Source organism: Saccopteryx leptura, chromosome 2 (genome assembly GCF_036850995.1).
Source record: "Saccopteryx leptura isolate mSacLep1 chromosome 2, mSacLep1_pri_phased_curated, whole genome shotgun sequence".
Classification (NCBI taxonomy): domain Eukaryota; kingdom Metazoa; phylum Chordata; class Mammalia; order Chiroptera; family Emballonuridae; genus Saccopteryx; species Saccopteryx leptura.
Window position 1 is genome coordinate 50,573,028 of NC_089504.1, and position 15,621 is coordinate 50,588,648.

The window sequence follows — 15,621 nt, forward strand, 5'->3', positions numbered from 1 at the left end:
GTGGATCCTAGTCGGGCGCATGCGGGAGTCTGTCTGACTGCCTCCCCATTTCCAACTTCAGAAAAATACAAAAAAAATTCTAGAATATGTCTAATTAAAGGCTCAGAAGGAGAAAATGGAAAACCAAGGAAGAGAGAATATTTAAAGAGACAATAGTTTTGATTTTACAGAAAGTATGAAACGTCATTAATCCCTAGATTTAGCAGTAAGGCATTTCACACAGGATAGAAAAAAGGCACCGACAGGTAGATAAATAGTAGCATGACTGCAGAACATTAAACACAAAAGGAAGACTGAAGGAGAGGAGAAAGATGACCTCCAAAGAAATAACAGAATCACAACCAAATCTGCAACAAAACTGGAAGCCAAAAAGCAATGGAGTAAAATATACAACATGCTGAGAAAAAACAGAATTCATTATGGAAAAAGTGTCATAAAAGAAAGATGATAAAAAAACTTTTATGAATAAATACAAACTGATAATATTTTCCTCCAAAACCAGCACTAAAGGAAATTCTAGAGAATATATCAAGAATGATTCCAGAAGGATGGCTTAAAAGAAGAAATAGTGAACAAAAATAGCAAATACTTCTCTTAAAATCCTAACATATTTAGAATAAAATTTCTTCAAAAGTAAAATATTCTATGAATCTCGGGGCAGTTCTTCAGAAAACTCTGATCTAGAGGTCTAATAGCTAAAGATGAAGTAAAATAAATAGTTTAGTCCCAAGTCACTACCACATTCTTAAAATAACCTGCTTTACCTATTCTTTAAAGGCCATCCTAATAGCTTCCTGGCGAGAATAAATCATTTCCTTCTCTTTCCTGCACATACTCCTAAGCCTTCTACTGCTGTATTTGACCCTATTTAGTTGGTAATTTTTAAATGTCTACCTCCCTTATCAAGCAATGTATTCCTAGATGGCAAGTTTTGGGTTTTAATAATTAAATATCTAGGGCTTAGTGCAAACACTCTATAAATGTTCATGGAACTGAAACAAAATTAGAGGCTACCTAACTTCAAGGAAAAATAAAAATCCAAAAAGCTGTATAACCGAACTTCATCTACGCACCTGCTCCAAATCGAGAGAGAGCCATTTATCATTTCCCTCTTCCGCCACTGATATACGATATTTGCTTTTATTTTCAACCATATAAAAAGGGGTAAATGTCACAATTCTGGTAATGTTAAAACTGCTGAGGTCTATAGTGACACCAACCTAAGGAAAAAATATTAACATTTCAAAAACTGTTATTTATCATAACATCCTTAAAAACTAAGTAGTCAATAAACACAGTTTAAATAAGTTTCTTCATGAGCATAGAATGAACTTACTTGATAATCCATTCTCAGGCCTTTACATTTAACAGCTCCATGACTTCCAACAGTATCAATTGAAAACTGATCTGACAATCCACTATCAGTTACCATAAGTTGAACCTAGAAATAAAATATTTCAATCATATTATAGTTTAGGTACCTTTAAAAATTCCAACCTAAATTGATAAGTTTTATGCTTTTTTGAATAAATAATATTATGCTGTTAATGCACTAAACCTTTTCCATAAGAAATTCTAATGCTTGCAACTTCAAATATTTAATAGATGTTATTTCTTTGTATTTCATAATATTTTATTTTTTAAAATTCAAATCTAAAAAGAAGTGATAAATAGCTAAAACAATTAAAATTAATAAAACTTTACATACCTTATTGTTATTAAAAAAGTGCTTTGGTTGAAAAGAAAAGAGAACTGGCATTTTATAATTAGGTGGATGCTTTCGATGAATTCCATCAGCTTTATATTGTAACATTCGACCAGTTTTATTGACCATCCAATATGGGCTATGAAATGCTACAACTGTCTGGCCAGGATTATAAGTCACATGGATAGCAATATCTAAATCAGTCTTTTCTATTTCTGTAACACAGGTAAAATTGATGAAACTAATATCCTGTTGATTAGGTTTTATATGATATTCACTTTTCCAATCATGATTAAGATAGTCAAGTAGTTTTAAATGTAGTCTGGCTTTATCCAATGGCACAGTACAAATATGGGCAGAACATCCTTCACTTAGGGTAAAAACTTTATGTTCACTCCCCTGTAATAAAAAAAAATAGAGTAAATTTTTTAATGTTTCAGAATAATATGCCAGAAAACTCTATTTAATGATTCCAAATGCTATACAAAATGCTTTTGATATCTACTTCTGTCAGAACAAATTAGAAGACATATTCAAGTTCAAACTTTGCCAACTATGTAAATGTCCATAAATTATTTGAGGTATGAGTTATCATAATTGTAAAATGGTCTAAAAATCAACTTCAAAGGACTAATACAAGGATAAAATAAAATAACATAATGTGAAACTCTGCTTGAAATAATAAACATTATAAAACACAATAATCAGTCATTTAAAAAATCTTATCCGTCCCTGGCCGGTTGGCTCAGCGGTAGAGTGTCGGCCTGGCGTGCGGGGGACCTGGGTTCGATTCCTGGCCAGGGCATATAGGAGAAGTGCCCATTTGCTTCTCCACCCCCCCTCCTTCTGTCAGGCACTGTTCTAAATCCTTTACATACATCATCTAATTTAATTTTTCCTATATCCCAATCATTCAAGTTTTATTATTAATCCCATTTTATAACCTAGGATAAATGATTCAGAAAGATAATATAACTTGCCTAAAGATATATGGCTAGGCTAGTAAGTGATAGGGCTATGATTAAATCTCAAATCTATCTGAAAGCAAAGTGCAAATTCTTAACCACCATTATACCTGTCAAATAAAAACAGGCATTCTTAGGTCATAGATGTGTGAATGTTACACCCCCCAAAAAATTATCAAAGAAGTATATACATATAGTAAATCCCAATAATTAATAAGACTACAACAAAAACAAAACTTATTAGATCACAATGAAGAATTTTGCTATATTTAATAAGCATGACAAATACATTAAAATCTTAAGATGGAATCATACATAATTTGTTAAAACAGTATTTTTTTAAAAAGCATCTTTATAGAGCTTAAAATCCTTCTATTATTTAAAAATTTGATTATTAGGAAAATTAGATTGTTAGAACTTTTAGATTAATATCGGCAAACATTTAACATGGGGGGTGGGTTGGGAGGGGAAACCAAGAACAACCTACACCCCCTTTTCCCTAACTTTCGTTAACAGCCTTTTAGAGAACTACCGTGAGGATAATATAATGTAGCAGGGCTTTTCTATTTAAGGCTAGTGCTTGAATATTATTTTAATACTAATTCCTATACTTCTTTCAAAAGTCAAAATTCATCTTTTTAATGAATTATGTATGAAATGTACATGCATGGAAAAAATTAAAAATACATATTCTAAAACTAACACGATATTTTCACCTTAAGTGCTACCTTCAGATGATGTGATTGTGGGCAATTTGTATTATCTCTATTTTCTAAATATTCTAATGGAATTTATATTACTCTAATAAATGTTTTTTAAATGACATCACATTTTTGTGTCTGATTTATATTCAACTTAGTAGCCAAATATCAAGATAGTGGAAAATATATTTTAACCCACATTTTATAAAACATGATTGAAACATACCTTTTTCATTTGAAGTATTTATTTATTTCAGTATTATAATTTTTATTAGAACTATAAAATATTTATTGTTCATAATTTTAAATAACTAAAGCTACAATATCAAAGACACAAAAGCATTAGAAAATTCTAGAATACCTCTATATAATAAGCAATTTTGTAAGGAAGAAGATTTCGGAGTAGGATAGGTGGCCACAAATGTATTATGTATGGTAAGTCCCAACCATCTTCTGAATACACTGACAGAGATGTCAAATTATCTTTTTCGGGGACAACATTAATAATAAATGGTTTCTTGGAAGGGTTTATAGGTCTACAGTGCTTCTTTAGAAAAGTGCCATCATTTTTTATAATTTCTTCAAAGTCAATTCCTTCACACATTTGATAGTCCTCATCTTCTGGCTTCAGAGAAAGGAGAGATCTGCATAAAAAATTAAATATGCTTTGAAATGCTTTAAAAGAAAATCCCCATATTATTCTAATATATTTTTATATTTTCACATTCTTTGAGATAGGTAAGATAGACAACAAACAGATATTTTCATCTTAACTTTCAGGAATAAGTTATTTAGCTTTTAAGAAAATATTTTTCTTGTAAACTTACTGTTTTAAATGTATGTTTACAATTCACTATGTATGGTGTTATGTGGGCACCAGACTTTGTAGAGTGATAACTTTATAAGATATATGTGTCTAATCAGTGCTGTACACCTGAAACTAATATGTCAACTGTAAATGAAAATTTCAAAATAATTTTTAAAAAGTTAGAAAAAATAGAGCAAAGAAAAGAAATGGGAAAATATACATTTATAAGATAACTAGAGCCTTACAAAAAAAATCTATAACCATATACATCATATACACACTATCTGTGACTTGTATATTTAACTTAAATAAGTTGGCTTTCTTGAATATGTGGTCCTAATAGTACATGTCCTAAGTAAATGTCCCAAGTGAGTCATAACTAAAAAATTATTAATGAAAAAATTATTATTGAAAAAATTAATAATAACCAGCTTTATAAGATTAATGAAAAGAAAGCTATCAATATTTAACTTTAGGAAAATATAGGGCAGGGGTAGCCAACCTTTTTATACCTACTGCCCACTTCTGTATCTCTGTTAGTAGTAAAATTTTCTAACCGCCTACCGGTTCCACAGTAATGGTGATTTATAAAGTAGGGAAGTAACTTTAATTTACAAAATTTATAAAGCAGAGTTACAGCGAGTTAAAGCATATAATAATAATTACCAAGTACTTTATGTTGGATTTTCACTAAGTTTGGCAGAATAAATCTTTATAAAACAACTTAGTATAGTTAAATCTATCTTTTTATTTATACTTTGGTTGCTCTGCTACTGCCCACCATGAAAGCTGGAATGCCCACTAGTGGGTAGGGACCAGGTTGACTACCACTGATGTAAGGCATAGTTGTAGAAGTAGTTATAAGATGATAGTGACAAAATCACTAGGCATCGCATATGATTAATTTATATATTAAAATATCACATTCTGTTTACATTTCAACTATACTTAAGGTTTAATAATTTTTAAAATTTAAGCTGTGTCCAAGTATAAACAGTTAAGAAATATTTTTATACTTATAAAACTAATCAATGATGTAACACTATTCCTTATAGGTGAATTGTCAATACTATCTTCAACCCTAATTAACGTTCGTAAGCTTTAGTCCTAAAATTTTGAATGTCTACACATACTTCTCTAATGATGTCTGATGGTGCCTTAAATTTGCTCAACTGAACTCTCAACCCTCCATACCCACTTGTTTGTATGTCTATTCTCAGAACTTCTAGCTACCGGCACTCTACATTCTGATATTAGACTCTTCCTTCTCTCCTGACATACACATAAGTATAATTATCTGTCAAATCAGTCATAAGATTTAGCCCATCCTTCTTCATAATCTTTCTATAATTTCCATTTTCTTAAATATTTCTAATACTTAAAAATAAAAACTTAATTTTCTCTAATTAAACTAATGCCAATACTCATCCAGATTATCACTACTGACCCATTATTTACTAAAGGTCAATCTGGAAATGAACAAATGAATATGTCATTCTTGACTCTTAAAGATATTCCAATCAGGTAGGAAATGTCATGTTAAAAGATAAATAATGCACTGTGATAGGTACCAAACACATGTGTACACAGCAGACTAAGGGTGTGAGGGTGTGATTAGCTCTTTTTAGGCTGGCTATGGACTATTTTAGAGAAGTGACAACTTTCTCAAAAAGCTTTGTTCTGAAGAGAAAACTTGAATAAGAAAAATATGAATGGTTAAAGGAAAGTTTAACAAATAAATGAAAAAAAAATCAGAGAAATACGATTAATGGCATGAGATTCTGGAAGGGAAGGACTGATGGAGTGAATGGTTTTGAAATGGAACACCACACATGTTCTGAGAAAAAAAACAGATGACATTAAAGATGAAGACAGAATTTTCATAATGGATGCAAGAAAACGAGGGAGAAACTATTTCAACGTGAACTAAAACTATCCCTCAAATTTAATCTTCCAACATGTATAATACTCTCCAATAAAATCCCAACTATTCTTTTCCTTTTTTTTTTTTTTTTGCGACAGAGACAGAGAGAAAGAGCGAGGGACAGACAGACAGGAAGAGGGAGATGAGAAGCATCAATTCTTCATTGTGGCACCTTAGTTGTTCATTGATTGCTTTCTCATATGTGCCTTGATGGGGGGAGGGTGCTCCAGCAGAGCCAGTGACCCCTTGCTCAAACCAGAGACCTTGGGCTCAAGCTGGTGAGCCTTGCTCAAACCAGATGAGCCTGTGCTCAAGCCGGCGGCCTCGGGGTTTCGAACCTGAGTCCTCTGCATCCCAGTCTGATGCTCTATCCACTGTCCCACCATCTCGTCAGGCTCTATCCACTATTCTTTATAGACCTACACAAACTTTGTGTTTTCATGCCTCATCTTTGTTCATGCAATTCCTTGCACTTAAGATTGCCCTTCCTCACTCATCTGCACATTACTATATTTTACTTGTAATTGATGCAGGTAATCTCTTGTTTTCCATAGTTTTCTTCCATTACAACTTTTTCTGTAACTATCTACAACCCATCATTTTCTATCTTCTGTATTTACATAATATATTAATCTCCAAAGGTGAAAGATCATATCAATTCACCTTGTTATCCTACAGTAACACCTTACAACAAAAACACTTGATAAATTAATTAAATGTAAGAATTAGTTTACGTAAATTCTATAGTTAAAAAGAGCTATTTTTTAAATTTAAGACTTTATAACTTAAATGTAAGTATACCTACATCTAAACATTGGATCAGGAGAGTAACTAATATGAAATCCAAGCTGGATAGTTACTAATAATTCTAATAAAGATTAACTTCCATGTAACAAATTAATAATTTGCCTTGAACAAAAAAAGTGTAAAGATACTCAAATGCCTAACTTTTCTCTTTTATAAACAGTCACAAACCATAGCAATAATTTATTAAAAATAACACAGAATACCATTAATATTATTCCAAGGCAAAATGAATTTAAAGTTCTTCATAGAAAATTTTAAACATACCTCATGTGCTATCTTTTTTTTTTTTATTGAGAGAGAGAGAGGGAGGCAGACAGACAGGTTCCTGCATGCACCCTGACCGTATCTACCCAGCAAGCCCCCTAAAGAATGATGCTCTGCCTATCTAGGGTTGCTGCTCCATTGCTCAGCAATCAAGCTCTTGTAGTGCCTCAGGCAACACACACCATGAGCCACCCTCAGTGCCCGGGGCCAACTTACTCAAACCATTCAAGCCATGGCAGCAGGAAGAAGAGAGAGAGAGATAGAGATAGAGAGATAGAGATAGAGATAGAGAGAGAGAGAGAGAGAGAGAGAGAGAGAGAGAGAGAGAGAGGGACGGGGGTTGGTTCGAGAAGCAGATGGTCGCTTTTCCTGTGTGCCCTGACTGGTAATCAAACCCAGGAATTCCACATGCTGAGCCAACCAGTCAGGGCCCTCACATGCTATCTTTAGTCTTATAACCCATCTCAAATCCTCTCTAGAACAAGATGAGGCACTGTAAATAATAACTTTATTGTTGTTCTCACAATAATATAATTCTTTCTCTTAGCAAGTTTGAATTAAGCAATAAAATACTGATTATGGTCAGAAGATCTAAACAGTAAAACACTCATTACGTTGACCAGGCCTAATACCTGAAAATATGTGCCTAAAACAGCTGCACTGTCTTCTAAACATCAGGGATCCAATCTTGAATTCCTAGGCATGGGTCAGAATGAATAGAGGGAAGGAATATTTAAGCAATCCTTGTAATTTTGGCTCCATCTTTCTGTAGCATAGGTCTAAGTGTCCATGTCTAGCATGGGTTCTGAATGGGTACCTGGAAAAATAATTTATTAATTCTAAGGAAGATTTTATTCTTCAAAAGAGTTTAATCTCCCTTTTTCTTTGTTTTTAATTTTCAACTCCAAATTAAATATCCTGAATACTTGTTTGTTATGTCATAAACTTATTATTTTGAGACAAGCCCATCATTACTATTTTGTAACAATTTTAATATAGCCTTTCTTAACTTAAGATTTCATATCAATTTTAGTCAGATTACTTTAAATATTTAAGACTGACTAAAATTCTAAAATAATCAAAAGATAAATGAACAAACAGAGAAAATCATTCTTTTAATTCTGTGAGAGGACGGGAGGCAGAGACAGACTCCCACACATGCCCTGACTGGGATCATCCAGCAAGCCCCCTAGGGGACAGTGCTCTGCCCATCTGGGACACTGCCCCATTGCTTAGCAACAGAGCTCTTCTTAGTGCTTGAGGCAGAGGCCATAGATCCATCCTCAGCGCATGGGGCCAACTTGCTCCAATCATACCGTGGCTGGAGGGGAAGAGAGAGAGAGACAGACAGACAGACAGACAGAGGAGGGGGGAGGGGGACAGGGAGAGGGCGAGAGAGAGAGAGAAGAGGAGGAGGGGTGGAGAAGCAGATGGGTGCTTCTCTTGTATCCCAGCTAGTAATTGAACTCAGGACATTCACATGCTGAGCTGATGCTCTACCACTGAGCCAACCAGCCAGGAAAATCTTATGTTTTCTAAGGGAATTCCAAAATAATTTTATTACAAAACCTTTGAAAAGTAAAAATCACTTGCCATAATAGTGTATATACATCCATAAGCTACCAGTCATGCTTAGACATTATTTTAAAAACTATGAATATATACCGTGGAGCAAAAGTAGATGTATAGTATGGAAAATTAGACAATTATTATTATTATTATTATTATTATAATAATAAGTAATAAGATAAGAATAAAGTGTTTCACACACAACTATAATTCTACTTTTGCCCTACCTTGTATATGATTATGGTTATGATGGCTATATTGCAAGCATGTAATAACTGTATTTACTGGTAAAGCATACATAATTTACATGGTATAAATTAAATACATTAACTTAAACAGTATTTCTTTAAAAAAACCAAAACCCTTCTATGTGCCCTGAAACTGACATAGTTATATAGGATAGATTTGACCAAAGTTTGTTAATTTAAAGACAGCTATCCCTATCAAATTAGAAACTAAGTTCTGTAAGAGACTATAGAGCAAAAAAAAAGTTAAAGCAGAATCACCGGTAAGATGACAATGGTATGTTAAATTCATTTCCAGGTGAAGCAATTCCCAATAAAGTTTCCCCTTCATAAACAGAAAGTGGAATTGAAAAATGATTTCTAATCTAGAAAAGAAAAACAAATAATATTTAGTATCATTAAACTAATAAAGATAGTTAAAATACATTTCAACTACATATCCCAATGAAGAACTCACAAGCAATAGTTACCTTGTTTATATAAGTTAGAAAAGACACAAATATGTAATTATTTATCCTAAAAATACGAGAAAAGTTTCTACAGTTTTATTGAAAAGGAATCTCAAAAATAAAACTTCTACCCTGGCTGGCTTGCTCAGTGGTAGAGTGTTGGCCTGGCATGTGGATGTCCCTGGTTCAATTCCCGGTCAGGGCACACAGGAGAAGTGACTATCTGCTTTTCCATCCTTCCCCCTTCTCCCTCTATCTTTTTCTCTTCCTTTCCTGCAGCAATGGCTTGATCAGTCTGAACGTGCTGGCCTTGGGTGCTGAGGATGGCTTTGTGGCCTTCTGCCTGAAGCGCTAAAACATGGCTCTATTGCTGAGCAATGGAGCAATGGCCCAGATGAACAAGGGCTTGTCAAGTGGATCTCAAACAGGGCGCATGCGGGAGTCTGTTTCTCTGCCAACCCTCCTCTCACTAAAATAAAAAAATTTTTTTTTTAATTAAAATAAAACAACCTCCAATAACTTCAAAAATCCTAAAAAAAGAAAGTAAGTAATATCTTCTTGACTTTGAGATAAGGAATAACATCTTGCTTAGATAAGAATATTGGGAAAAGTTCACAGGAAAAAATATTACATCAAAAATTTAAATGTCTATGACAAAATAAAGAACAAGCCTCAGCATACAAATGCCCACCTTTTTAGATTGCTGTTGTATGCTACTTATTGGATGAGATGTATCTCAGAGATATATCTCTGAGGTAACATAAAAGGCAACATAATTTTTATTATTACATATTATCAGATAAACGTCAGTTATATTTACCTTTGGATGAATGAAAACAAATTGGTTAACAAGATCATTTTCTTATCTTTCTATATCTTACTAAGAACTTTCTAATAAGAAAATCACACTGAAATATAAAACATGCTGAGAACTAAGAACAAATGGATAGTCTTAACTTCACTATATTTTATTTCTAGTTATATTTTTGTGTCACCTATTTAAAGCCATAGAAATACATTTTGATTTCTAGAAAGAATACGTGTATGAAACTTAATGTTTATGCAATAAAATTTTAAAATCAATAATAATGAGAACAGCCCAACACTCGTTTTTTTTAAAACAGTTCATTATAAGTCATAAAGAAAAGGAATTTCTGTTTTCAGCCATGATGGAATAATAGGTACCAGACATACTTTCCCAACCTATACAATTGAACACAGCAGGGCAGGGATACACATTAAACAATGATTGTCAGACACTGGGTAATAAGTAGCATAGGAAAGGAAAAAAAAATTTTTTTAAATCTATAAAACAAAGCTCTACAATAGCTCCAGCCTGCTGCCTGGAGTGTTTCCAGACTACTTATAGGCAACGGAGAGTCAAACAGAGCTAAAGTGGACTGAGTTGAGGAGAGAGATGAAAATTTTGGAAAGCCAACATGGTTTAAACTCACAGCACATTGTATGAGAGCAGATGGCTGCATGCAGATGTAAGAATTGTTAAATATCTTGGTATTTAATGTACCCCATTCTCAAGACTTCATTTCGGTACTGATCAGCACATACCCCTTAGTCAACTATCTAAGGCTTGGTAAAGATTTATCCAAAAGGGTCAAACAAAACAATCTCTGTTGTTGACACATAGTTCCTTTTCTCAACAGTCAAAGTGGTTAAACCTTATTTAGTATAGAAGGTATCAGTTGCAATGCCTTACTAGAGAGACAAAATTATCTACGGACTAGAAAGGCTGCCTGAGTCCCACATAAAAAGTTTGAAAATAAGGACTGAGAGGTTCACCTTCCAACTAACAGAACTGCATTGGAAAATAAAATTCAAGAATATATAAAGAAATACAAATGTATATAAAATATCTAGTCAGGTAAAATTCACTTTTAGGCATCCAGTAAAAAATTACTAGACATAAAAAAAATTCTAAATGATCTACAATGAAATAAAACAAAAAATATATATAATGAGAGATAATACACAAGTATTTTAAAACATTTATATAACTATATCCAATATATTCAAAGTAAGGGAAAGACTGAGAATATTAATAAAAGATGTAAAATATAGATTAAAAATTCAAATAAAAATTCTAGAAGACAAAAATACATTGGATGAACTTGAGAAAAGATTGCACATTGAAAAAAATAACTGAATTTAAAGACATAACAAAAGAAGCTATAAATGCAGAAACAAAAGGGGGGGGGAGAACTGAAAGAAAAAATAAACAGACCATTAGTGAGCTGAGGTATAGATTTAAACACTCTCATACATATCTAGTTGTGACCAATGAAGAGAAAAGAGGGAAAAGGCAGAAAAAAATATTTGAAGAAAAAATGCCAAAAAAATTTCTAAAGTTGATAAAAACTATAAATCTACTGATTTAAGAAACTTAATAAATCCAAGTACAAGAGACACAAAGTAAACTACACTAAGACTCATCACAATTAAATTACTTAACACTAGTGATAAAAAGCAAAAAATCTTAAATGCATATAAAATAAATCAACCCTTTGATAAAAGAGCAAAGACAAAAATAATAGCAGACTCCTGTCAGAAACAATATAATCCAATCAACAGTGGAACAACTTCTTAAAAGTATGAGGAAAAATAACCTATCCATCTAGATTTCTATACCCAGTGAAAATAACTTAAAATATAAAAGTGAAATAAAAATGCCTGACCAGGCGGTGGTGCAGTGGATAGAGCGTCAGGCTAGGATGCCGAGGACCCAGGGTTGAGACCCCGAGGTTGCCAGCTTGGGCGCGGGCTCATCTGGTTTGAGCAAAAGCTCACCAACTTGGACCCAAGGTCGCTGGATCCAGCAAGGGGTTACTCAGTCTGCTGTAGCCCCACAGTCAAGGCACATATGAGAAAGCAATCAATGAACAACTAAGGTGTCGCAATGCACAACGAAAAACTAATGATTGATGCTTCTCATCTCTTTGTTCCTGTCTGTCTGTCCCTATCTATCCCTCTCTCCGACTCTGTCTCTGTAAAAAAAAAAAAAATGTTAAAAAAAAGTGAAATAAAAATGAAAATAATTCATGGACAAATTTCATGAAAGATGAAATTACTAGAAGAGTATACTTAATAAGTAACAAATAACCTGAATAACCCTTAAACATAAAATAAAGTGAAACTATATTTTAAAACCTTCATTGAAGGAAAACATTACAAGAAAACTCTAGACCAATACCACTCATGAAGATAAATGCAAAAGTTCTAACATGATTTTAGCAAATCAATCCAACAATGCATTAAATGGTTAATAATGGTTCATTACCAAGTGAGATTTATACTGGCAATGCAAGTCAAAATTTAAAAATCAATAAAATCTTATTTACCATAACAGTTAAAAATCAACCAATGTGCCTGACCCGGCAGTGGCACAGTGGATAGACAGAGCCCTGGTCGGCAAACCACATGCAGCTCTTTGGCCCCTTGAGTGTGGCTCTTCCACAAAATACCATGTGCTGGTGCTACCTTGATAAGGAATGTACCTACTTATATAGTTTAAGTTTAAAAAATTTGGCTCTCAAAAGAAATTTCAATCATTATACTATTGATACTTGGCTCTACTGACTAATGAGTTTGCCAACCACTGGTAGAGGATCAGCCTGAGACACTGAAGACCCAGGTTCAAGACCCAAAGGTTGTCAGCTTGAGCACAGGCTCACCAGCTTGAGCATGAGGTTGCCACCATGAGCGTGGGCTCATAGACATGACCCTGTGGTCACTGGCTTGAAGCCCAAGGTCACTGGCTTGAGCCAGTAGTCACTGGCTTGGCTAGAGCTTCCTGGTCAAGACACATATGCAAAAGTAATCAATGAACAAGTAAGGTGCCGCGACTATGAGTTGATACTTCTCATCTCTCTTCCTATCTGTCTCTCTCTCTCTCTCTCAAAAAAAAATCAACCAATGTAATTCACCATATAAACACATGTTTCAAAAAGATCCTCTCAATAAATGCATAAAATCATCTGATAAAATCCTAATAAGAACTCTTAGCAAACTATAAACAAAGGGAGCATTTTCAACCTGAGAAAGGGCATCTACAAAAAATCAAAGCAAAACAAAACAAAAAACCCTCAAAACATACTTAACAGTAAAATAGTGAAAACTTTTCCTTTAAAATTGAAAACAAAGTGAAAACATCTGCTTTTGTGATTCCTATGGTTCTAGCCAGCAAAACAGACTGACTGACTGACTGACTGAATGAAACAAAATAAATAGAACACATCCAGACTAGAAAGGAAAAAGTAAAAATGTCTTTACAGACACTGTAACTATACATATAAAAAAACTACTAGAACTAAAATGTGCATATACGAAGTTTGGACAAGTTAATATAAAAACCAACTATTCTTCCCCTAGCAATGAAAAATCAGAAATGTGTAAAACTAAAATTTTATCCAAAATTTTTCATAAATACGTACTGAAAATCTGAGTTTGAAATTTAAATGGAAATGAAAAGGACTGAAAATAGCCCAAACAACATCTGGAAAGAACAAAGTGGAACAACCTGTGCTACCCAAAAGTCAGTGTAAAGTATAATCAAGACAGTGTGGCATTACCATGAAGATAAACAAGCAGAGCAATAAAGCCAAATAAACAGTTCAGAAATAAACTGACACAGATATGGTCAACTATGTTTGACAAAAGTGTCAAGGAAACTTAATGAAAAAAGAATAATCTTTTTGGAACAACCGATTAGCCAGCCATATGAGGAAAAAAATGAACTTCAACCCTTACCTTGTATTACAGACAAAACAGTATGTGGTATATCTATATAACAAATTACTACTCAACCATAACGTGCAACTGAACGCAACAACACTGATACATATGAAATTATGTCTAGTAAAAGAATTAAGATTCCATTGTGTATTCCATTTCATTTATATAAGATTCTATATTAGGTAACTAATGTACAATGAGAACATGTTAGTGCAGTGGTCGGCAAACTCATTAGTCCACAGAGCCAAATATCAACAGTACAACGATTGAAATATTTTTTGAGAGCAAATTTTTTTAAACTATATAGGTAGGTACATTGTTATTAACTTAATTAGGGTACTCCTAAACTGGCCTTTGCTAAAAACGCCCTCAATCTGAGAGCCGTGGTTTGCCGACCACTGTGTTAGTGGATGCCTGGGAATAGGAAAGTAGGGAAACAGAAAATGTTTCGAGGAGATAAAAATGTTCGCTACCTTGATTCTGATAAAGGTTTATGAGTGTATTCTAGTGTCAAACTCCTCAACTTTAAATGTACGCAGCTCATTGTATTATCAATTTTACTTCATTAGAGCTATAAAATTTTTTCTCACCATATTCTCTAATTAAAACAAAGGCTATATATATATATAACAAAGACCCCAGCAAAATATTGATGGGTTTTCTTTTTACAAAATACTCTAAAAAAAATTACAACAAAATCCTATCACTGCTCTTATTAGAGTAATACAATTACTGGTAATGATTCTTCTTTTTGATATTATCTGTATGGCTACTACAATTTGTATTCTTTAGTAGTACTTTGCTTTAATTTACTTTTGTTTTTTTATTAGCACACAAATATGCATATGACCCCATAAAAAATCATATTTCGTACCTGCACTGGGGAACGAACTGTTACCTTCTTATTTCCTTCAACTGCATCAATTTGACAAACAATAGATCTTTCAACTCCAGACTCTCTGTGTCTTACAGTGTATAGTCGTCGTCCCACTTTCGTTAAAGGAATTTTATCAGCAGTTGAGTGGTTAGCGGGTGCTAAATTGAATAGACATGTTAGAAAATTTTTATTATAAGTCATTATGTACTAAGTTTAAATAGATGTGAAATATTTGAAACATCAGATATGATTTTTTAAAGTTATGAGGAAGTCACTCATCTCTTTGGAGTAAAGACTATACCAGGGGTCGGGAACTTTTTGGCAGAGAGAGCCATGAATGCCCCATATTTTAAAATGTAATTCCGTCAGAGCCATACAATATATTTAACACTAAATACAAGCAAATGTGTGCATTTTATGTAAAACCAACACTTTTAAAGTACAATAAGTCTCTGAATTCTTTTAAGTAATGTTATGCTGTTGCTAACCAATGATGAATAAAGTACTTCTTACCATTAATGTGACTTCTAGTGCTGCATGGTTTTGCTGATGGCTTTGTAG

General features: G+C 33.2%; 1 protein-coding gene across 5 annotated transcripts in view; it reads right to left on the reverse strand.

Annotated features, from left to right (window-relative positions):
- Positions 1-15,621, reverse strand: part of VPS13A (vacuolar protein sorting 13 homolog A) — a 244,743-nt gene that overhangs the window by 74,761 nt on the left and 154,361 nt on the right. For 4 of the 5 annotated variants that reach the window (XM_066367950.1, XM_066367953.1, XM_066367954.1 and 1 more), the window contains exons 45-50: positions 15,058-15,218; positions 9,250-9,353; positions 3,733-4,015; positions 1,709-2,104; positions 1,337-1,441; positions 1,074-1,220 (exon numbers count right to left, since the gene is read on the reverse strand). In XM_066367950.1, coding sequence (XP_066224047.1) covers positions 1,074-1,220; positions 1,337-1,441; positions 1,709-2,104; positions 3,733-4,015; positions 9,250-9,353; positions 15,058-15,218 — 1,196 coding nt within the window. The remainder of the gene's footprint in view (positions 1-1,073; positions 1,221-1,336; positions 1,442-1,708; positions 2,105-3,732; positions 4,016-9,249; positions 9,354-15,057; positions 15,219-15,621) is intronic. The other variant, XM_066367951.1, reaches the window with a different exon arrangement.